Below are 24,449 nucleotides of genomic sequence, written 5' to 3' on the forward strand. Positions count from 1 at the left end.
GCCTCGATCCTCTGACCTCACAGGAGCTTTCAGAGACAGGAGCACTGGTTTGACGTCTCCAGAGACTGAGGGATAGACAGACAGGGACTGGGATTCCCCGCACGTGTCTCCCTCTCTCTGTGGGGTCAGTCTTAAAGCAATAAACATGTCGACATAAGCAGCATATGCCTGAGTAGGCTGAGAGACAGAGACGTGTGTGTGTGTGTGTGTGTTTCGTAGCGAAAGGTGTAAAAACCTCTGACTCACAGAGATGGGCCCATGCACACGGCTGCTCCTGCGCTGAACTGCAGCGGAGAACTGCGTCCGCTCGCCGTCCCGAAGAAAGAGAGAGAGCGCCGAAATGCAGTTTCTGAGTCAGAGCTGTAGATGTGATAAAAGCCCTGCTTGTTCCTGAGTAACAGCACTCGCAGGCCGCCGGAGGACGGCACGCGGGAGTCACCGCATGACCCTCCGACGCGCACACACACACACACACACCGAGAGGATAACGGTGAATTATCTCAGCCAGTTAGTATGCTACGCTCAAAACACAGACTCACAAAGACTGATCTCAGAACAGCATCTACTGTAACTGTTTCTGCAGTATTTAGTAGACACACAGAGCACAGTATGCTAATGTTCTGATGCATCACAGAAAATACTGCATTCACTGAATACTGTATCCCACAATGCAATGTGCTCAACTTGACATTTTCCAGATTAGTGTTCTCTTAGTATCACTGAGACCATTAGAGTTGTTTGATCGTATAAATTAGTTTTCATTTTTAAACTTTCTGTTTCCTTTTAAATTTTAGATAAAGTTTTATTAAGAGATACAGAGGAGATCTCAACAACGTCTCAAACTTATTTAACTAAAAGTCATATATAAATCAGTGTATGTGCAGTAAACAATATTTGAGTAAATCGAGTACCAATCAAGGTTATTACTAACTTCAACTAAAAATATTATAAACATTTATGCTAGTTAAAATAAAGCTAAAAAATATATTACAATTTATAAAAAAAAAAATATTAGAATAAAAAAAAACATATAACAGAAAACGAATTGCTATAACAGAATATGTAAAAAAAAAAAAAAAAAAAAAATACTAAAATGGCACTGATTCTGATGCAGATGCCGACACACACACACACACACACACACACACACACGCATCACTCTCCTCAAAACATGTATCTCTGGCCTGCGCTGTCAAACTTTTAGCACCTGCCATCCTGCGCCCGGCCGGTCGATGGCTCCGCCGAACTGAGAGGAGAGAGATCAGAGGCGAGAAATGGGTCAGCGGCGGGCCGCGATCAAACCCATCCCGGGGTCAGCCAGAGGTCAGCTGAGGTTACGAGGCCAAGACCGGGGCCAGACAGAGAGTGACTGCTTTAGGATATCCACGTACGGTCCGTCTCATGCGTGAGGTTACACTCAGGACCCATCCATGTGTTTGTTAATGTTATTATGTGGTGTTCGATGGCTCCAGTTCCCTTGGATGACTACAGGAGATCAGATCGAGGAGATGTGCAAAAACCAGCAGAATATTCAATACACAATACACAATATGCACACACATCTAATCCACAGGCTTTATTGTTTCTGTCATCTTAGAGAGAATCACACACAGCTGGAATTCACAAATATAAGGAAATTCACACACCAAATCAAACGCAAACACCAAATTTCTCAATTTCTTTTGGAAGGCCTTGGGTTAGTTCAGCCAAAAATGTCAATTCTGTCATTATTTCCATGTAAAACTATTGTGTGGCTTCAAAAGATGTAGTCAGTTGCACAGCCATTTTTATGGTGTGTTTTCAGCAGCATCTGTACACATTTACTTCAGACAATCTGCAATTCATCTTCTTTCCACTGCTGTGGAAGAAAGTAATATCGGTTTAAAGTGCATAAATGATGACAGAATGCACATCTTTGGCTGGTTTATGGCTGGTTAACGTTTTTAATTATAGTACAGTGGGAAAAAAGGACACGGCTGGGAGAAAAAGAGAGAGTCTGGACCAGATCACATCACAGAAACATTATTGGACACTAATGACTATATAGATAAAGAAAATTAATGATCTTATTTATTCAATCAAATTGGGAAAAAGACAAGATTGGGAGAAATAGAAAGAAACTGGGTCTGATCATATGTACTAAGAAACGTACAACATTGGATTATTGTGAACTTTCACTGCATTTTCTTTTGAGTTGCACAGAAGCTCCTTATAAAGCGAGTAAATGATGACAGAACTAGCCTTTTGGGCTTATTTATTCCTGATTTATAATGTGATTAGCCTTTTTACTTGTTGTTAAATACTAAAAGAACAAGACTGGGTAAAACACCGAGAAACTGGACAAGATCAGCTAGTCTAAAATTCACATAAAACTGTCAACACCGGCCCCATTGACTTTAGACTGTCTCTTCTCTTAATTTGCAGCTCAAACAGGTTTGAAGCGAGTTACTGACGGCAGAGCTCTCATTTTCGGGTGAACTCTCTCTTTCAGCATTGATTTGTTTGGGGTTTGTGTTACGAGAAGTCGGGGAACATTTAAGGGTCACTTAACATTACTGAATATTCACCCGAAAAGCTCTGACAGCAAACAGGCATCCGATACTCAAAGAAAGCACTGACATCCATCTCTTTAAAGAGCGAGTGACAGCAGATGCCACGGGCCTGGGTGTGCTTCATGTGCGAAATAAATCCCCATAACGCAGATGAGAGCGCAGACCAGCACAGGTGAAAGCAGACGGGAGCGCAGACGAGACGCCCTAATGGCAGTGTTTCTCAGCTCGCCTCCCGCCGTGGCTCTCAGCGCCAGGATCCTCTAATGAGACGTACAGCGCTAATCCTGTCCACGGCGTTCATGAATCTCGCACCGATCGCATCATAAAGCAGGAATGCACCGCTTTCATGTGCGTCCGCCGCTGATGGACTCTGACAACAATATGGCGGTACTTCCTGACCTCTGGCCACCGGGGGTCACGCAGCTTTTATGGGTGGTCACGCTACATGGAGAACAGGTCAGAACGGGAGCGGGTTTACGAGGAAACGTAAACTGCGGGCTCAGTTGGAATGAATCAGTGCGTATGAGCTGTAATTCAACTTTATTTGGGTTTCTGCTGGTCTTGAGGTTCGCTGGAGTGATGGAAGCTTTAGAAACACCGGGGATCCTGAAGGATTGAGATATCTATACTGGTGCGAGTATCAAAAGTATCGAAACTCAAATGAAAAATATCGATAGTAAGGTGTGCTTCATTTCTAGTGATTTTATTTATTTTTTAAAAAAAAATGCAATGAACTGTAACCTATGTACGTGAACGATTGTGAAGGACAGAAATAAAGCTCATCTGAACACAAAGCAAATGTTGTAAGACAGAACCAATCAAACACGCTGTTTTCAAACAGGGCTGCATTTCCCAAAAGTATAACAAGAAAGCACTGATGCTTTTGGGAACAGTAGCCCAGAACAATGCTTATCAGAGGACAGAAAAACATATATGTTTGAGTTATTTAACAATATACTATTTGAAATTGTAGCCTACATAATCTGTGCAATTACATTTATTTAATTTAACGTTCATATCAACCATGTTATAATCGGTTATGTTAATATAAATCATACTCTGTCACAATAAATTTGCATTCTATGTGTGCAACATAAGTCGCTGGCACTCCCTTAAGAAACGAAGTATTTTCAGCTATATTGTTTGTAAATTTTCACGGTTACCACTACAGTAAACATATCTGAACTAAGTGTAAACAAAAATAAAATCGAATAAATTTGCATATTAAGGCCTATTAAATGTTAAATATGTTTCAATATAAAGTTAAGCGGGTATCATTACATATTTTACTCTTAGTAATTGAATATTTGTAATAATTTAAACGTTCAGTTTAGAAGTTTCATATCATATCAGTATCGGTATTGGTAATGACAATAATAGACTTTAAAAGTATCAGTATCGTATCGAAAACAAAATAGGTGGAATCGCCAATCCCTAAGAAACACTGCTTCAAGAAACTTCGAAATTTTAACATATTTTTTTATTTCAGACCATTGGTTTGGACGCGTATCAAATTGGGCAAGTCAGATGATTTCAGCAAATGAGGCTTCTTTACATCATTACTGTTTCAGAAACATTTCGAAACTCAGATAGTTGCCTCTAGGGGGCGTTGATCTCAAAGTGAACCCATGAAACAGTGTCTACTATGGTTTTAACTGATTTTGGACTACTTTTATGCATTAATATTAAAAAAACTGAAGTTAATCAAATGTTTTGTACTGATTCAGGATTAGAAGCCCAGTTAATCTCATAACGTGAAATCCAACAAGATTTTTATTATAAAAACTAAAAATAAGATGTCAGATGTTGTGGGTTACTGAGTTGCGAGAAAATTTATAATTTACAAAAAAAAAAATTCTAAAATGAGTAGAACAAAGAGACTAAGGGCCTAGTTCTTGTTGCTTTTACACTATTTTGACCAGCGGGTGTCACCAGTGTGTGGCGTTTTGGCTTCGAAACACTGAATTATTTTACGAAGCAATAGGTTAAATTGATTCAAAGCTGTTAAAAGCTTTGTTTCTCACATCCCTAGTGATGAGAGATTGATACACTCTTCAAAAACCAGTCCATACTCCTCATGACTGAAAAAGCTGCGCTTTTATAGTTCGTTTTATAGAGTTTTGTGCAGCCAACCGTGAAATATACCTGTAGCAGCGCTAATGCATGTAACTAATTACCAGGGTTTTTATAGTTAACTAAAACTAAAGGAACTTGAACTAAATACAGTTGAAATAAAATTATTAAAGTATAAAAACTGAAGTATTAAAAAAAATCTACTTCTTTTTATTAAAAAAATGTTTTTTTTATTTCTAGTAAGTAGCCAATGAAATTTTTTCGTACTAAAATAACTCAAACTAAATAAACTAATAAATAAAAACTATTATTGTAAAACTACAATTTTACAAAATGACAAAAACTTTAACTAAAAGTATAGACATAAAACAATGTGAAAATAAAAGAACATTAAAAAACTTATAAAGTTATATAAGGTTATTATAGTTAACTAAAACTAAAGGTGCTTAAACTAAATAGGCTACAGAGAAATTATTAAAGTAAAAAAAATTGAATTACAAAAATTCAACTTGTGAAAAAAAGGTTTTTATTTTAGTTAGCAGCCAAGGCATTTTTTTTTTTTCATTTTTAAGTTAGGATTCTTTAAACTAAAATAAAAATGTTCAACTTGTTATTTTTTTCTTTTTTTTTTTTTGCTAAAAAATTTCTAAAAAAAATACAAGTAAAAAATGAACAAAAATAAAACCACTTTGGCCCAGTATTACGTACTATGCTGACAATACGTACTATGCTGACAATAACCAATTGCATGTAAACAATAATGCCAGTAGTTTGTACTTAAAACGATTTGAAATGAAAAAATGTATCGATTACGTCGGGACGCTGTAAATGGCCTGTTTTCTTCCGTAGTTTAACGCGGTGTTGACAGCAGTTTGAGAGGTAATGTATTTCCAGTATGTCACTGACTTCAGTAACGGTACAGCGGTATGATACACGCCGAGAATCGTTTCTCTACCTTGGCGACCCCTCCTCAAGCCATGCGCTGATATGACGCTGTCACGTCAGGTGTGCGTGCAGCGGCGTGACGTCATAGGTCAAACTGGCGTGAGCGCGCGCTCGTCAATTTAGTAGCAAATAATATAGTTTTTCTTTCTTTCTTTTTTATATTATTCATTTAATTTGCGATTTACAATAATATGCATATGCAAGCTTTATCGACTTTTAATTGTCTACCACTACCAAGTAAAATAATATTTTAATCATTTTTGAGCTCTACTAAAAAGGAAGTGTATGTATATCTTTTAAATCATAACCTATATGATATTTATTTTTACCTTGTTAATTCATTACTTGGCACTTCTTTTATTGCTATTGTTAGCATATTTTAAATGCCAGTAGGCCTGCTTGTTTTGTGTGTAATACTTTGAGAATACTGTAAGTAAACACACATTATCATGCCAATAAACTCCTTTAAATTAAATGTAAATGAATCATTTTAATTTACTTTTTTTTATTTGCACAAATAAATAGCCATGTTATTAGCACAAATTTTAGATGTGCCATCTAAAAATAAATAGGCGTGTTATTAGCACAAATAGTGAAGCTGAAGATGCTCATGCAAAGCGTGTTATGATATTAATAATAACCTTGATCACCATCACCAATAAAAACTAAATTTACAATATATAGTTAATTTTTCATGTACTACTTTTCATGACATCTGAGGGGCCTAGAAATATGCATTATACTCATGAGTTCACATTTATCTGAGTGAAATCACTGTGACTGACCCAGATCTTCAGCTCTGTGAACCACAATGAAAATACTCACAATTTGCATTGGAAAACGTAAAAAAAAAAAAAGAGTCGTGATTTTTCAGGATTCCAAACTCCGTCACCCTTCTCAAAGCCTCTGAGAGTTACTAAAGAACATTTAAGACTATTACCATGCCTTATGTATCTGTCCCATCTAAAAGCACAGTATTGATTTTGCCTGACCCTGATTCACCCGCAGCCTTTCGCCCGACTCTCTCCTGTGTGCTCGGACTGGAGAGAGCGAGAGAGAAAGCGAGCGAGGGAAGTAAAGACTGGGTGGCATTTTGAGTCAATAATAAAATGAGAAAGACACTTTCAGAGGCAGAAGAGTGTTGAGGGGACGCTGCGGGGCCCTCGGGGGCCGTGGCAGACATCTTGCGCCTGGTCACCGAGGTCCCAGACCGGAGAGGACAGCAGATTCTTATTTCCTCCTCAGGCTGGCAGCCAATCAGTTTCCAGCTGAGCTCCAGACCCCCTCTCTGTCTTTTCACAGATTTTTAGCCCCTTTTCCCCAAATTCTTCACACGTCTCTAGATTGCACACATGCAAACACACATATACACACATATTCCCTGCTCATAACACACATCTGCACACAGATAATGTGCACACATATTTTGGCCTAAATATACAAAGCAGTAAACTAAAGCAATACATTTACTTCAGCATCACAGTATTGCAACAGAAAAACCATTTTCTTAAAATAATGGTTCTTTATTGTCTTCTGAAGAAGAGCTTTTGACATTAATGGAAACTTTCCATTCCACAAAAGGTTCTTTGGATGATTCAAATGTTCCTCACACTCAGGTTATTTTACTGAAAGATTCCAAAAATGGGATCACTATAAAAACTGCATTTGGGAACCTTTATTTCTTTAAAGTGAAAAAATAAAATAAAAATAATTATAGTAATAATAATAATCTTTGAATGATTAAAATGTTCTTCACACTCAGTAAATAAATGGTTCTTTTAAAAATAGTCCAATGAAAGGTTCCAAAAATTGTTCTTTCATGGCATTGCTGTGAAAATCTCCTTTTGGAACCTTTATATTTTAAAGTGATTTTAGAATCTAAAGAACCTTTTGTGGAATGTTGAAGATTCTTCATGGAATCATATAGACACCAATAAAGAATCTTCATTTTTGAAACCATCCCAAAAGCTTAATTTAAATCTTTTAATTACATGACGGATACACTTTTAAATATAAAGGTTCCCACAGCGATGTCATAACAGAACCATTTTGAGTTCCTCAAAGAACCTTTCTGTGATTAGGAAAAAAAAAATGTTCTACAACATTTTAATAATCCAAGCAACCTTTTTTTCCCCACTATTAAGAACATTTTGTCAAATGTAAATGTTAAGGGTTCTTAAAAGAACCATTAATGCCAATAAAGAACCTTTATTTTTAAGAGTGTAGAAGAACCATTTTTGGTTTTGGCTTCCTAAAGAACCTTCCACTGAACAGTTCTTTAAGAGCCATTTTTTTCCTGAGCAGGAAGAACCATCTAAAATACCTTTTGTGGGATGGAAAGCTTCTGTAGGTTCTTCGTGGAATCGTGCAGATGCCAGAAAACAACCTTTACTTTTAAGTCTGCCAGTCTAAAGCTCATTTCTTCTGCAGAACGCAGAATTGTGTATTGTGCACGGTGAAGTCGTTCTCGTCTCAGTATTCCTCTTAGCTGGGAGCTGATCCTTGTGAATCTCACACCTTAAAAACTACAAGGCACTTGGGACCCGGGATCTGTCAGGTGAGAACGCATAATCATTCCTGCCTGAGAGAGTGTGTGTGTGTGTGTGCTTTGTGTGGATCGTCTTTACATCACACCTTCTTATCCTATCAGTTGGGATGATTTCAGCTTTTGATTTCATAATTTAGACACACCGAATGAGCTGAAATGACAAGTCTGAATCCAACTTTGGTTTTGATTCCACTGATAATGATTGAGCAGGATTTAAAGATTGAAGATGTCGTTGATTTAAGGCACGATGTGTGAGAGAAATCATATGAACGAGGTCAAATGGGCCGAATGAAAAGTGTGAAGAGGTTAATGGATGACAGTGTTATTTTTGCGAGTAATATAATCACAACATGTGACTTATTAGATGTAGCTATAACTGACTCTCTTTAATTTGTCATGCGGCCCGTGGCTGTCATCGAGGGGTTTTAATTACAATCAGGAGCTAAAGAGAGTCAGCGGATGGGTTTGATGAGGACACCCGGTGGGGTTTTTCATTAAAGAGCTCTCGTGTTGAGCGGGTGACCCTTTCCGGGTAACCGACCATTATCACTTGTAGTACACTTCAACCCATCCTTTCTAGTACACTCAAGTGGTAACAAAATGCATTTTTTTTTTTTTTTTAATACAGATATAGTATGTTAAAAGCCCATTTTAGTGCATATTTTAAAATGGAATCATTACAAAAAACTGCATTTGGTAACCTCTATTTCTTTAAAGTGAAAAAAAAAAAAAAGTTAGGCATTGCTGTGAAAATCTAATTTTGGAACCTTATGTTTTTTAGAGTGATTTTACAATCTGAATCTGTTGTGGAATGGAAACGGTTCCATGGATGTTAAAGATTCTTCATGGAACCATTTGTTGTACACTTCAGTTTACTTATGTATGGTTTATATTCATGGTGTCCCAAAATAGCACAGTTGAGTACACTTTGTTGATCTTAAGTGTCCTTAGGAAGCACATTTTTAGTAGCTATATTAATAGAATTAGTGTGCGACATTAGAGCACTTTAGTATAGGCTACATTATGGAAGTGTACGTTTTTTTAACCTCTCTGTCTCTCGTTGATCATATTTGTGCTACAGAAGGGTTTTAATAAGGCGGTGTCTATCCTCCGGCTGTCTCTTCCTTCACTATCACCGGTTCCTTCACACGGAAAAATAATTGGCCGGTTTCCCCGAGCTTGGAGAGGGGTTGAGCCGGGTGGGATTTCCCCCGCCCCTCTCTTTTTTATTACCACCGCCTGATGATAAAGACAATCAGATATTACCTTATGGTGAACTGGGGCTCAATTGTTTTTCCATCTGTTGACCTGCGTTTTTTTTTTTTTTTTTTTTTTTGTGTGTAGATAATGTGTTCGGACAACGTTTGAATCGTTTTGATAATTACAACCTGCTTATTTCGAGCTTTTTATTTATTTATTTATTATTTTTTTAAACGTAATATTCCGCAGCAAACGTTTTGCTTATAATAATACGCCTATTTAAGAAACTAGCTTCATATGAGTACTAAATTAGAGATAAAGACTTTATTCAATAGCTTAAAGTAGTAATTTTATATTATTATTTAATAAGGAATTGTAAACAAATATATACGCCTGCTTTTGTTTATTAATTTTAATTCTAAAATAATACGCAAAAATAAACGAATGCTTGTATTTTTATTTACTTTAACTAAAAAAAACTATATATTTTGTTTTAAGAACTAAATCTAATCATATTAGAATTGTTATAGGCACAAGGTTTTTCTTTTCTTTTTTTAACCCCTGAGGTGACGCGTGCGCGCGCCTCTAACCACACTCACCTCGTGCACGCCGAAAACAATCTCCTGCAGTTTTTTCGTCCGTACCATGTAGACGCTGAAACAAGAGTTCACAATAGACACACACATCAGAACACGTAGATTAGGCTCGTAAATATGTAAATGCACAACACTTTTCACTGGGGGAAATGATATGAGCAATTACACGTTAATATCTCACTGGATTTACGAATGTTTCGGCTACTTGTGTGTTTCGTTGTCAACAGCAGAGAGAACTTACGCTGCTGCAGGTAGCTGACATCGATTTATTTATTTTATTTTTATTTTGCGCGTTGAAAAGAAGTGAATTTACCCCAAACACACACTGAGCCGGAGAGGTTCAACTTTAACCCCGGCTCCAGCAGAAACTCAAGGCATGGCGGTGTTTCCTGACAGTCTGTGGTGAGTTTGGTTTCCTCGTTAATCGTTTGTTAATTATTTGGTTTGCCAAGTTCAGCGGAGCTCCAGTGTATTTAGATAAAACCGTTCTCAGGTCAGCCTGGAGGACTCGTTAATTGTTTTGTTTTCGGTTCTTCTAAAACGGTGTCAGCTTCCTCTGTGGGTTCAATGTCAGTCTCAAATTAACACTCATTAATTGGCTGGAAACGAATTTTGAAATATACTGCAAGGAAAGTTTAAGTCAAAAACTATAATTATGGTACATAGTCCAAATGCAGCCATATAAAAAATGCATGTTTTTGAACAGCCTAGCAATACCAAGGATACATTATAAGTCAATAGAAACAGAAACCCTGAAATGTAAACAAGCGCAAGAAAATGTATTCGTTTTAAATGGTGTAGTTAAACCAAGGCCTCCGAGCCAATGAGAAAACAGTCAGAAGCCACGAATTGCCAGAGCCCCGCCCCCTCGAGCCGGATCACATATATAAACTCTCTCAAACAGTTCTGTCACTCACAGATTACAGTAGAAAGTCCGGAGGTGTCGCTTCAGAGGTCAAGCTGCGGGGCGCACGGATCCGCGTCCTGGTGTGATCCACTTATCGATCTCCACCTGCTTTGATTGATCTTCATCAGTGCAGTGAAGAATGCAGTTAGAAAGCATCCTCCCTGGCGCATCTGTAAACTTACCCAAGACCTTCTATAACCTGTCGTCGTCCTCCGGGAGCACCAACAACAGCCCGGGGGCAGCGCAGATAGACTTCCAGGACATGGACCGGACTGAAACCGAGCAGAGCTCCGGGGCAAAGAAGTTTCTGAGCGGCGGGAGCGCGCTGATGGATGAGGCTGACAGCGAGAGCTTCACCGGGAATAAAGCTGCGGCATCCGCCGCACCGGACGCGCGGAAAACTTCCCCGGTGATCGGTGGAGATGATGAGCTGTCCAGCGCCCGCCGTTACAACATCGACGAGCTGGGCACTGACCGCTATTTCATATCCTCCACCCAACCGAGCTCAGACGTCCCCAACCCGTGCTCTCTCTTCCCGTACGGAGGTCAAACCGGGTCGGTGTACAGCGGCTCGAACGGGTCCCGGTATTCGTCGTCTCTGCATTACGGCTCGGTTCTTCCGCCCGCCGGGTTCTCCTCCGCCGTGTGCGCCAGTCGGAGTCAGTTTGGGAGCGGGTATCAGTTCGGACAGGGTCCCGGGTGTCTGTACCCGTCCTATCCCGGACCGGGCTCCGGTTTGAGCTCGATGCCCATCCCCGGTTCGGGCTCCGCGGCGAGGGCGCAGGTTTACCTCTGCAACAGACCACTGTGGCTCAAGTTTCACCGCCATCAGACCGAGATGATCATCACCAAACAGGGCAGGTGAGAATGAGAAATTGGTGAAGTTTCGCTTAAAAACATAGCAGTAACCTTTAGAACATAAATGCATGAGTTAAAAAATATTCAAAATATAAGTTAATAAAATTATACGCATGGTTTGGAAAACGAATTAATTTTCGACGGGTGATAAAACGAACCCGAATCTGCCCTAATTCGTTATTTGTGTTTTATGAACGATTATATTCGCAGGCGAATGTTCCCCTTTCTGAGTTTTAACATCACCGGGCTGAACCTGACGGCGCATTATAACGTGTTTGTGGAGGTGGTTCTGGCCGATCCGAACCACTGGAGGTTTCAGGGCGGGAAATGGGTCACCTGCGGGAAAGCGGACAACAACATGCAAGGTGAGGAAAGAACAAAAATATAACCCCGAGATGATATGAAAATAATTCGAGCAATATGACAACCTGATATATCTTTAATTAAAAATGAGATGCGTTTTTGTTATAAACTTAATTACACATGCATGCAAACTGTGCGATCAAATAAATCGAAAATATTTAATTAGACTATTTGTATTTTTTTATTTTGAGTGGAATTGCAATTTTAATTTTATGTTGTGATAACTAACACATGGAAATAATGGAAATGCATGCAAATCAACGAATTTATTAAAATAATTTACCAGGTATTTTAAAACTAATACAGGATGTTACGATTTCCAAAAATGTTTCTGTATGCGCGCGTTTATTTTATTCTACCCTAATAAAAATAAAATCACCGTTTAAGAAGACATTTCGTTTAAAATGAGTGTATTTAGCATTGAAAGAAGTTTCATATTTACCGTGAGCGATCCGCACACTGGCTCCCGAGAGCGCGCGGGGGTGGACGTGTTATTCTGCTCTATGTATTAGAATTATTCAAAACAAATCGCTCTTAGTCACGATACATCTGTTTTCCACCAAGGAGCTTTTTTTAATGCTAAAGTTCACTGCTGCTTTTCTTTTCTCTCTCTCTCTCTCTCTCTCTCGGTGGATTTTTTTCTGTCTGTATTTAATACCACACAAAACATGAATATTCTTGTTTGTTTCTGTAGGAAACAAGGTTTATGTTCACCCAGAGTCACCAAACACTGGAGCACACTGGATGAGGCAAGAAATATCATTTGGAAAACTGAAGCTAACCAACAACAAGGGCGCAAATAACAACAATACTCAGGTAAACAAATACCACTCACACTCACACATCCGAAATTAATTCGGATTAGGAATGTTAAGAATTGTTGATGGAAGATATAATAAAGGCATGCATTATTTAATTTTTTTCATGCATGCATTTTTTTATTTGTTGCACACAAAAAAGAAAAGAAAAAAGATTGAGCTGACATAATGTTGTAAAGTGATGTTATTTTTTATTCTGAGAGTGTAAATCATGCTGTCTCCAACACCAAAAATAAATGTAAAACAGAACCTTTATATATAACTTATTTACTGTGTGATATTTTAGTACGTTTCAAAGAAATGATGTATCTGGCATATTTTAAAGATAAAGATAAATGTGTGTGTGTGTGTGTGTGAAGAAACTTCCAGTCATCTCAGAGGTCTTGAGTGTGGCTTTGACACCTCTGTTCGTCAAACTGCAAGCGCTGGCCATGAACTCTGCACAAACACTGATGCCTTCTCTGTGTGTGTGTGTGTGTGTTTGCTGAAATAGATGATCGTCCTGCAGTCCCTGCACAAATACCAGCCTCGGCTGCACATCGTGGAGGTGACAGAGGATGGTGTGGAGGACATGAGCAGTGAAGCTAAAACACAGACCTTCACATTCCCTGAAAACCAGTTCATCGCTGTAACGGCTTACCAGAACACAGATGTAAGCAGAAACCCAGCCGCAGCTCCCTGCAGCCACTTCTGCATTCTGCGCTGCTTCTGAACTCCTGCTGTTTTTTCTGTTTAATTGCAGATCACACAGCTCAAGATCGACCACAACCCCTTCGCTAAAGGCTTCAGAGACAATTATGATTCGTAAGTGCATTTCATACAGAAAGTGATAATGAGCGAATTATGAAACCCCTCCAAAAATATAAGGGGCCTTCCTTTTTTCAGTCCCTTTATTTTAGCAAAAGTTCTAAATAAAAACATTACACACTTAACCCTCAAGCTCCACACTTTACTTTCAGAGTCTGAAAACTTTCGGTTTAAATAATACAAAATTGAACATTTTCCAGTTTCATTTTCTATGCATTTATGCTGCAATGCAATGTTTACAAAATTCGATTGTATGACGGGTGAACATAGATGAATTGGGACTGGATTTACAATATTTATAAGGAAACACTTTACAACGAGGTCCTATTAGTTAACACAGTTCATGCATTATTAACTAAAATTATGCATTTATATAAATGCAACTGTTGATGTTTGCTCAGGTTAATTAAATATTACAATAACAACTTTTAATTTCAGTAATGGTATAAGAAATGCTTTAAGTATTTTTCATTGCTAGTTTGTGTAACCTAATGAATTTAATGTTTATATATCTATGAAATAGCATTTTTATATTTTTATTAATATACACATATATTATGTATTCTTTGTAATTTCTGCACCATGTTTTCCCCCCACTGTGCTTCGAGTGATATTCTAGGCATCATATTTTAAGCAGCTGACCAGTGCTTCAGAGTGATAATACACTTCTAACATCCTCTTCTCTCTCAGGATGTACACGGCTCCAGAGAGCGACAGACTGACCCCATCTCCTACTGATTCTCCGCGCTCGCACCAGATTGTCCCCGGCGCCCGCTATGCAATGCAGCCCTTCTTCCAAGACCAGTTTGTAAACAACCTGCCGCAGAACCACCGCTTCTACGCCAGCGAGCGCGCCGTGCCACAGACCAACGGCCTGCTCTCTCCTCAGAGCGAGGACTCGGCTGCAGGCTCGGCTTCGGCTCAGCGCTGGTTCGTCCAGCAGAGCGCTGCGTCCGGTAAACTGGACCTGTCCTATGACAGTGAGTACTCGGCCTCCAGCCTCCTGCCGTATGGCATCAAGCCACTTCCTCTGCAGAGTCCACACGCGCTCAGCTACTACCCCGACTCGGCCTTCGCCTCCATGGCGGCCGGCTGGAGCAGCAGAAGTTCGTATCCGAGGAAGATGACCACCGGCCTGCCCTGGTCTCCTCGACCGAGTCCTCCGGCGTATACCGACGACCTGCTGTCCTCTAAAGACAAGCTGCAGGACGAGAGCTCGACGGCGGGCCCCGCGGCCGGCAGCACTGGCTCCTGGATGGAGGCCCCTCCGGTGCTGAAGGCTGTAGACTCGGGGGACACCAGCGGATACTTGATGGCGTGTAAACGGCGACGCATTTCTCCTGGAGGCTCCAGTACAGACGCTTCACCTAGTATAAAGTGTGAGGACTTGAGCTCTGAGGAGTATAATAAAGAGAGCCATAAAGCCATGGGTTATTACGCCTTCTACACTAGCCCTTAAGAACTGCTTACTCGGGTCGACTCTCTCTCTTTCTCTCTCTCTCTTTATTTAGTTTGAAATGATCTGCCCATGTTGTGTTTTTAATCTTTTAATCTGCAAGGGCCAAAGCTTTCGTGCTCCCAGTTGTGCTTGTTCTTTTTTTTTTTTTTTTTTTTGCTCATTTGTGAAATAAGCTTCATTTTAATGGGGGTTTTACTTTGGATTCTTTTTAAAGCATGCCCTTCATGCTTTTTAATCATATTTTTCTATGAAGCCCGATGTGATTTTTTTCCTTTTATTTAAGATCCCTCTGTTGTACAGTATTTGTGCACTTTAGATTGTGATGTATCTTGTACAAATGTTCTAATGGCACTGTTATGAAAGGTGAAATAAAATGTGCTTTTCATAGTTTCTTTGTCTTTATTTGCACTGCTAATTTTTTTTTTTAAACAATATAAGTAGTTTTTATTTCTTATGTGATTAATAGCTGGTGTATTTATTTAACGAAATCTAATTTGAAGCTACGGTTCATTAAAAAAACTATTATTCGTTAATTTAATATTTTATTCTACGTCGGTTTTTAAACCTTTAACACGTCATTTTTATTAACAGGTTTGCTCGGGAACGAGCGTTTCGTAAAGGGCACAGAAAATAAAATGCGTTTGTTTATTTTGAAATATAACCAATGTATTGGATTTATTATTATTATTATTATTTCAACGTCTTAAAGCCATTTTAGAATCATCCGCAGTTCGCGCTATAAAGAAAAGATCAATATTGTTTTTAGAATGTTTTATTGATTTCTAACATTCTAAATCGAATACTTCAGTAAAATCGTTCTTTTTAAATGTTGCACTGTACTATCGTGTATTCTAATTATTCTTCGAGATTCTGTTCGTTTCGTGACGATCTCGATCTCCAGATCAACCACACACGCACCGTTGTGTCTTTCTTTAACCCTTGCGTGTGGCGTTTCTTTATTCTGAACGTGTTCTGGCGAGCAGGAGTCAGTCGTCTGTATTTTCCCGGAGTTATTTCGGATCATACGAAACGCATTTCTGGCTGAATGTGACAGAGGAAGTCAGTGCAGTTCCTCATTTGCTCTCTTCGCGTATTACGGCACTATTTTCTGCGCTTTAGATGAAAGTGACACAAATACATTTTACTTTTCAAGCCCTGCTGAACACATTTATAGCTGCTTCTGTACAGTGACCGCACGCTTGTATACTTCCAATGCGTCCAACAGATCTACATTTTATCGGAGAAATAACGCATTAGTGTCTCTGCAGCACAGAAGCTGTCATAAATAGCACAGGTGTATTTGTAGCAACAGCCAACAATACACGACAGGGGACAAAATTATTACCTTTTTCGTTTATGTCAAAAAATAATTAGGATATTAAGATATTTTGCAATGTTCATACGCAAATATTTTAAAACTTAGCTAATTTTTGATTATGCATTGCTCAGGACTTCATTTGGACAACTTTAAAGGCAAATTTCTCCATATTTTTATATTTTTGCATCCTCAGATGCCAGATATTCAAATACGTGTATCTCGGCCAAACAGCCTATAGGCCTATATTGTCCAAATATTGTCTTAACAAACCTTACACCAATGGAAATATTATTTATTCAGCTTTCAGATGATGTATAGGCTACATCTCAATTTAAAAAAACTGACTGGTTTTATGCTCCTGGGTCACATTTATGCAGCGAGCAACAGAAGCCTCTGTACAGCATTTATATGCGTTTTAGGAAAGCATAAACCCAAAGAACTTCAATAAACATCAACAGCTTATTCAAATAAATCCTTAACTAAACCTGATGTTGTTTTGAAGACTTTATTTCCAAAAGCGCAGTTGATTTATGTTGAACTATCATTAAAGACCGTGCGATTTTAAAGCTAAATTTCTTAATTGAGGAGGCAAGAGACTTCCTTCCTGCTGTATTTTTCGGAAGAAGCTCAATGAAAGTGTGAATGTTACGCATTAGATATGAGATGCTGGTCGTGCTGATAAACTTTCTAAGCGAGATGCACGAGGTTGGGCCGTGTTTGACATCTTTAATGAGAGTTGGACCCTCTCGGAGCTCTGTTCTGTCTGTCAGCTCACAATCCTTCCTCATCAGCGAATCCCTCTTCGATTCATTTCAATGCCCCGGTATTTTTAAGTCTAATGAATTCTGTTGTCAGACGTCTTGACAGAAATTGAAGACTCCGACTAACTCCAATTAACACCTGCTAATGATGCTGAGCTCCTGATGGCGCGGAGATCATCTGCCCCGGGCGGGGTACTGATGGGGGAAGAGGGGCTAAAAGTGTCTGTGCTGCTTCATCACCCGTGTCAACGAATCCCAGACCGGATCACTGATCCAGCGCGCGCAGCGTGCACCAACTCCTGGCGGTGACGAGCGTCTGCGCGGACGCGCGCGCCTCGCTGCTGCCGCGCGTTCACGAGCGGTTTCTGACTCTGAGTCCGCGACTGTGGCTTTTCTTGAAGATATTATTTTTCCTTATATAGTGCACTGTAAATATTGGTATTAGCTATCTAATTCTGGTAACAGTGTTATAATGAAAATTTTAATGGAATCTACCTGAATAAATCATGTAAAATTTCCTAAATTATTTAATTAATGAAACAAGTAATTTAATATTATTAGTGAAATGTGCTCAGTTATTTTGAGCTGGTTCTCAAAAGTTTGAGATTTTGGGTAAGGCCTGTTTGCATTTGACTTTGAGTTATTTTGTACAATTATACAGCCAGGTCGGTTAAAGCTTCACTGCATTAGTAAAGCTACTGCTCATACCTCACAGTGTTACATTCAGTTATCCATAAACATAAGTTCTGCTCTTCTGCACAATGGTTACGGCAGGAACTTCAACATAACAGAAACTCTTTCAAATGTCAAACACAACTGAACATTAAACGTTAATAATGCAGATGAAAATTAGCCTGAATGTCCCTTGACTAAAAAAAAACGCATAAAGTAGCACTTAATTTCAATATTTAATCTCCATATCCAGCCATTTGCAAAACATGCTGGGAACTTAAAATCGCACCACCAAAAATAAACTAGCTAATAATCTAAAAAAAAAAAATAAAAAAAAATAGGTGAAAAGTTAAATAGGTAGCCTTCTTTCCTTAAGTTTTTTTATTTATTTTTGTTCAATCAGTTCCTAAATTCAAACCTCAAACCTTAAAAAAATAGGAAAACATAACTCTTGATTTTATTAGTGAAAAGTTCTCAATATTTTCTATACCACACTGAACCACAATTTCTTTAAAGGTACATGCTATTTTATTTATCACCTTCATTTTTTAAATGGACATTACAAGACCCATGGTTCATTTTTACAGTGTGTCCTTCAGTCAAGCCTGATAGCTTTTAAGTCCCCTTATTTTTAAGGTCACAGCTTGCACACATTTGTAATGTATATATGCGTGTTACTCGCTTCCAGTTATTTTGCCCAAAGCCACTAAAAGGCAAGCCTTTGAAAGCACATTTCCACCACTGAATAAAAAATAGCTACTTTTTATCTCACAATTCAGATTTTCTTTCTTGCAATATTGACTTAACATCCCACATTTTTTCCTTTTTTTCAGAATTGTGATATAATCTCACAATTGTGAGAAAAAAAGTCAGAATTGTGAGATTAAAAGTCACTATTACCTTTTATATTTTCATTCAGTTGCTGAAATGGGCTTCCATACAAGCCTGCAACCATTAGCCAAAAAAGCGAAACGGCTAATCTTCAACACGTTTTAAACAATACTTTTGATTTGAACTATTTTTACCGCACCTCTCATTAATTACTGTAAACGGCGATTGACCCTGTGGTCCATTCAGAAGGACTCTAAACCCCTTCAGCCCTAATCCCTTCAAAGGGTTTACCCTCTGCACTGAGAGCTTTGAAAGGTTGAAGGGTGTAGGGGACCAAACAACTGTTTCTTGTAGTGCACTTCTGTGCCATCATTACGTGCCCACACTGAGGCATCATCATCAAGCAAAGAATTTGCAGAAAGGATCATGGGAGCCCAGAGTGTCCATCAGTCGTACCCTTCGAAATCCTTCATTCTGAAGGGCCCTATGAAGTGACCAGTTTTAAGCACTTGGGTTTGGAACAACCCTTCAATATGGCGGCCATGATTGTTTTCACTCTCAAGTGCCCTTCGGAACGCAACGTGAGAGTCGCACAACTCTGACTGAAATTCAGTGACGTCAAGGCTGTAATGCGATTGGTTTATTAAGAGACATGTGATCAATGTTGACCGTTATGATTTCTCCAATAGTAAGTGATACAGACCATCTCATCTCTCTATAGTATGACAATCTCTGATTTTACCTTTATCAGTTTGATGCTTAATATTGCAAACTTTGCTTATAGTGGCTAATAAACCAGAAGTCTCACACATTCATGTAAACAGGCCTATTATCAGGCAAAATAAGATAGATTTATCCGTGTACTCCTGAAAGATGACAAAAACTATTTTAGTGTTGCACATTTAAAAATTATAGTTATTATCTTTCATAAAAACAGACCAAACATATTGTTGGAATAATATTGTATGCAGCGGCTTATATATATATATATATATATATTTATAACCCAATAATCTATAGGTTAAGAATGTATCTCTCCAACATTATAAATAGCCCACCACTAACAGTTTCAAATAGAAAATCATGTCTTATGCCACATAAACTAAAGCCCTAAAGTTTTCTTGCAAGAACAGGAAATATTTTAATGAAACATTAAACTTCACTCGTCAGCAAATAAATGGTAACAAAATGTGATTTTGGGCCTATATGGAGATGATGTCAATGAAACACAGCACACATGCTCACATTCAGTTTATATGTAAGTAGTTAAGTAGTAGTAGGTTTTCAGTGACTCATTCCAGTAGAGATGAAACTATGTTGCGTGACAATTTTTTTATGTCCTCACCTCTAAAGGAAAGTTTTCTCCATGTGTCATTGTGCTTTGAGATTGAACTGGAGGATGCCTGATCTTGTCTTGTTCGTTTAGCTAATGGATCACATGCACACATGACCCTGAGCTTTGGGAGGACAGGAACTGTACTCCTACAACGAGTCAATCGACTGCAACACTAACACGCATTAATGCAGGAACTCCACTAATCAATAGACACTTCACCTGCGCTCTGCATGTCGAGTCACAGCATGTAAACGAGGAGAGAAAAACATGACCCGTCTGATCCCGGGCCATCAGACACCTGCAGGGATTCCCAAAGAGGAAGTGATCCGGAGTCACTCCAAACCGCTTTTATACTGCACTGGCTTCATGTGTGAACCAGTTTGGCACATGCCAACATCATGAAAACAGCAGGAGCTCTGAGAAACACTGCATCGTTGGCCTAAAGCATGAACAGTAAAGCAGCAACATGAGAAAGTTGATATTAACATGCAAAGCTCTTTTAAAAGTATTTTCTTGTCATTAGACAGTGAATTTGGACTGCGTTGCCTCATGCAAATCTGATCACCCATGATTCATTTATTCTACAACCAAATGTGTCTGGCAATAAGATTAGGAGATTAGACGAACATTATTAGTACTTCACTAGTCATTGTGTGATTGAAGCACCTTTGTCTTAGGACTAATATGACTTTGCACTAGTAAATCGTCATTGCACTTCACATTTGATTTTAGGTTTAAGGTGTAAAACTTATGAAAACATGAATTTAGTGCAACAAAAAAAGTGAAAGATCAGCAAAGCTAATTGCACTGAGTTCTTGCTGCAAAACAGCATTTTATTTTATATAATAAAAAAAAGATTAGCAGATCTATACAGGTGAAGCTGGGGTTTATAAAGCACGGTGAAAACTGCTACAGCAAGCACTAGTCATATATTTGAATGTTGAGCAGCAAGTCTATTGGCTGGATACAGGAGATAACCAATCAGCTGTGGCATGTGATGATGATGTCATCAGGTCAGACTGACTTAGACCTATCGGACTGCACCATCTAGAGTTTCATACCAGAACCCCTTCTCTTTCTCTCAAATAATAACAGGCTCTGTGAGCAGAAAAGACTAGTTTGAAGAAAAAAGCTCTCTCTCTCTCTCTCTCTCTCTCTCTCTCTCTCTGTCTCTCTCTCTCTATATATATATATAACTGTGGAACATCTGTTTTGTTTCACGAAATAAATAAACTGTGATCAAATGACGACAGTCTCTATTCTTGGGTGAACTATCTCTTTAAGGGCCTCAAACATCAGTAACAGACAGTGAAACAGTCCTCTAACACGGACGGAGTGAGTGGACATGTAGCTTCAGGAGGAGGTGTGGGGAGTGAGAGAGAACGGAGATCAGTCTGTTCTCAGATTCATCTCACTCTTCAGGCTGATTTGAGGAGGTCAGGTCTGTTTTGTTGGGTCGTGATCTCACAGATTGTCCAGCTGTATCCTGGCCTGTGTATGTGGCTGTACTGACCTCTCTCTCTGTGTGTGTGTGTGTGTGTGTATGGTCTGGGTCAGCAGTGCGTGAATAACAGTGTTGGGGACTGAAACTGTCCCCTGCTCAGACCTGCACTTAACACTGAATTGATTTCAGACACCCCTTGCCGTCCTGGGAGGGTCCCGGCTTTACCGCTGGAGAACAACCCCAACACACACACACACACACATATACTGTAAAATCAAACTTCTGCATTAGACTGATCACCAGCACTGATTTAGAAGAACGAAACACTGGCTATGTTCAGCATACTAACAAGCATATAGTAAGCAAACTTTCTTTATGCATGAAAAACACTGGACAAAAGTGCAGTATACAACCAGAGAGCACTGCACAACTGTATCCCACAATACAATGCACCCTATGAAACCCTTTATTTCCAGTATGACAAATGAATCGGAATCTAATCAAATAAAATTTTAAGGAACAGTTCACCCAAAAATGTTCACATGTTAATTCTGTTATAATTTTTTCACCCTCATTTCATCCCAAACCCATCAGATTTTAGTTAAGCGTAAAAAAAAATGACCATATTTTTAATGAGACCAGAGAGTTAAAAGTCCTGATAACTGAAACATAGAAGCATTTTTAATTGAATTCATAGGAAGTCTTGCAAAGAAATATGAATGCTTTTTATGGTAAACAGATTTAATGCAGGGGTTTATTTGATTGTATCAATTGCGTTATTATGATAGAGTGCATCAAATATGATCTGTTCATATAAAGCAAACATATCTCTTCACAATCCAGTCATATGGATTCATTTTAGGATGCATTTGTGATCTTTCTGGATCTTCAAGGTTTTGGTTGTACCAAAGATGGACAGGTTTCATTAAAAATATTCTAATCTGTGTTTCAAAGATGAACGAACGTCTTATGGGTTTGGAAGGATTGCACTGTATCTTTAAGATAATTTGACCTAAGATTGAGTTAGAAATGCAAAAATCTGGGATGATCTCATTTGTTGAATTAAAAAATGCTAATTCGGAGGTCATGTGACAACAATACAGCATATGGCTTCTTGATGCATAATGGGCATGGATTCATATACTGTAGGTCTACTATTCACTGTACAGTTACTATCATGCCAATAATCCACTTGGAACGCAGCCACACTTTTACTTCAACAGTTCTGGGTCAGGATAGCGGGTCGGGGTTGTTGTTCGGTACCAGCGCCCCCTGTGGCTCTCCCCAGAGACACCAGCAGACACACAGAGCACTAAAGCTTCCAACACGACTGCAAACATGTTCCAGTGAAGTGTGTGTGTGTGTGTGTGTGTGTACAGGGAGCGCGTTGTCCGTAGCCGGTGGGCTGGAAAGTCGCGGTGGATGAAATCAATGCACTGGCACTTTGAGGAGCGTTCGACAGATTTAAGATGTCCCTGTAGGGTCCAAGAAAAACATCATCCCTCCATCCCTCCAGAGCCCAAGGGAAAGAGGGATGCTATCTCTCCATCACCCCGGGGAACAAATGCAACACACTTGATAACCTCCATCCTAGATAGCCCACTCGACACACACACACACACACACATGTTTGTTCATTGGCTTTCATTGTTTTAACACTGCAATAATGATATATTGCTCCAAACCATTCTGCATTTTAGAGCTACTTATCAGACAAATGAATGTAAACTAATTATTTTAGTGTATACTATTTCATTATGTTAGAAGAAAGATTAGCACAGCTATGTGGGGAATCTTTTGCACGGGACAACAATAACATTGACCAATCAGAATCAAGTATTCCAAAGCACCACAAATAATACAAGTACATCTGAAAGTTTAGCTTTCTGTCTAATTATTGCACTTTTCTTAATGGTTTTAGTCACCGGTTATATCGTTATATGAAATAATACACATACACTGTGGAAAGGATTGGAGTCGGTGTGATTTTTAAAAAATGTTTTTAAAAATAAGTCTCTTCATTTATTTGATCAAAAGTAAAAAAAAATATTACAATTGTTAAGAACTATTGATATTTCAAATAACTATTTTTTTTATGAATATAATGTAAAATGTCATTTATTTCTGCATTTTCAGCATCATTACTTGTGCTGCACAATATTTTTGTGGAAACCGTGATACATTTTATTTTTCAAGATTCACAGATGAATAGATATTTCAAAAGAACAGCATTTATTTGAAATAGACATCCTAAAATGTAAAATGTCTTTACTGTCACTTTTGATACATATAATGCATATTTGATAAATAAAAGCAATATTGTCTTTAAATAAACAAATGCTAGTGTATTTTTAATATGCTAAAATATACTTCGCGGATCATGCCAGCTGTGATCAAATGCCTTTTGGAGCAGATGGTGGCTCCTCTAGAGCTGAACTGTTGACCCTGTTGGCCTCAGTTATGACAGACCTACAGGAAACCCAGAGGATGCATTGGTTCAGACTGATCTGTGGGAGTTCATCGGTCTTAGTTTAGTTAGCAGGAGAGTATAATCTCCTGAGCGTTGGAGGTGTGATGTCTCTGTGCAGGCCACTTAACCACAGCTTGCTCTAGAGATGGACTAAACCTGAGGTATAGGTCAATATGTGTCTTAAAATGTTTCTCATTTGAGGGTCTTGATGAAAGTTATTAATTTTATCAAGTAGAAGTACACAGTGTATATTTCCACACCAGGGCCAGTGTTTGTGACACAGAGCAGCACATTAATTTATAATGGGGTTAGTCTCCATGGAGTAACCTGAGGTTAAGTGTCTTGATAACAGACACAATGGTGATAATTCATAGGTCAGTCCTTGTGGGAATCGAACCAGCAACCTTCCAGATACCAGCTCTGAGTCCTGACCACAACACTAAACCACACAACACCACAAACCCTCTGGAAATCACTTCAGACGGATAAAA

The 24,449-nt window shown here is 38.7% G+C and overlaps 1 protein-coding gene across 2 annotated transcripts; it reads left to right on the forward strand.

Moving 5' to 3' along the window:
- The first annotated feature begins 9,903 nt into the window (after positions 1-9,903).
- LOC127978667 (eomesodermin-like) lies at positions 9,904-15,513 on the forward strand. Of its 2 annotated transcripts, none has more exons than XM_052583511.1 (7): positions 9,904-10,316; positions 10,834-11,682; positions 11,890-12,044; positions 12,737-12,858; positions 13,354-13,512; positions 13,603-13,664; positions 14,358-15,513. In XM_052583511.1, exons 2-7 carry the CDS (start codon positions 10,961-10,963, stop codon positions 15,124-15,126), a joined length of 1,989 nt encoding a protein of 662 aa, XP_052439471.1. In that variant the 5' UTR covers positions 9,904-10,316; positions 10,834-10,960; the 3' UTR covers positions 15,127-15,513. The 2 variants fall into 2 exon arrangements, with proteins under 2 accessions (XP_052439471.1, XP_052439472.1); XM_052583512.1 differs by having other exon boundaries at positions 9,917-10,316; positions 10,819-11,682.
- The last annotated feature ends 8,936 nt before the right edge of the window (positions 15,514-24,449 follow it).

This window comes from Carassius gibelio, chromosome B19, assembly GCF_023724105.1.
Source record: "Carassius gibelio isolate Cgi1373 ecotype wild population from Czech Republic chromosome B19, carGib1.2-hapl.c, whole genome shotgun sequence".
NCBI lineage: Eukaryota > Metazoa > Chordata > Actinopteri > Cypriniformes > Cyprinidae > Carassius > Carassius gibelio.

What these genes read in the sequence shown, in the direction of transcription:
- LOC127978667 (XM_052583511.1), top strand. Translation starts at nt 10,961, where the DNA reads ATGCAGTTAGAAAGCATCCTCCCTGGCGCATCTGTAAACTTACCCAAG. An exon ending in AGCGGACAACAACATGCAAG is followed by an intron (nt 12,045 to 12,736) that starts GTGAGGAAAGAA and finishes TTGTTTCTGTAG; the next exon opens with GAAACAAGGTTTATGTTCAC. An exon ending in CGGCTTACCAGAACACAGAT is followed by an intron (nt 13,513 to 13,602) that starts GTAAGCAGAAAC and finishes GTTTAATTGCAG; the next exon opens with ATCACACAGCTCAAGATCGA.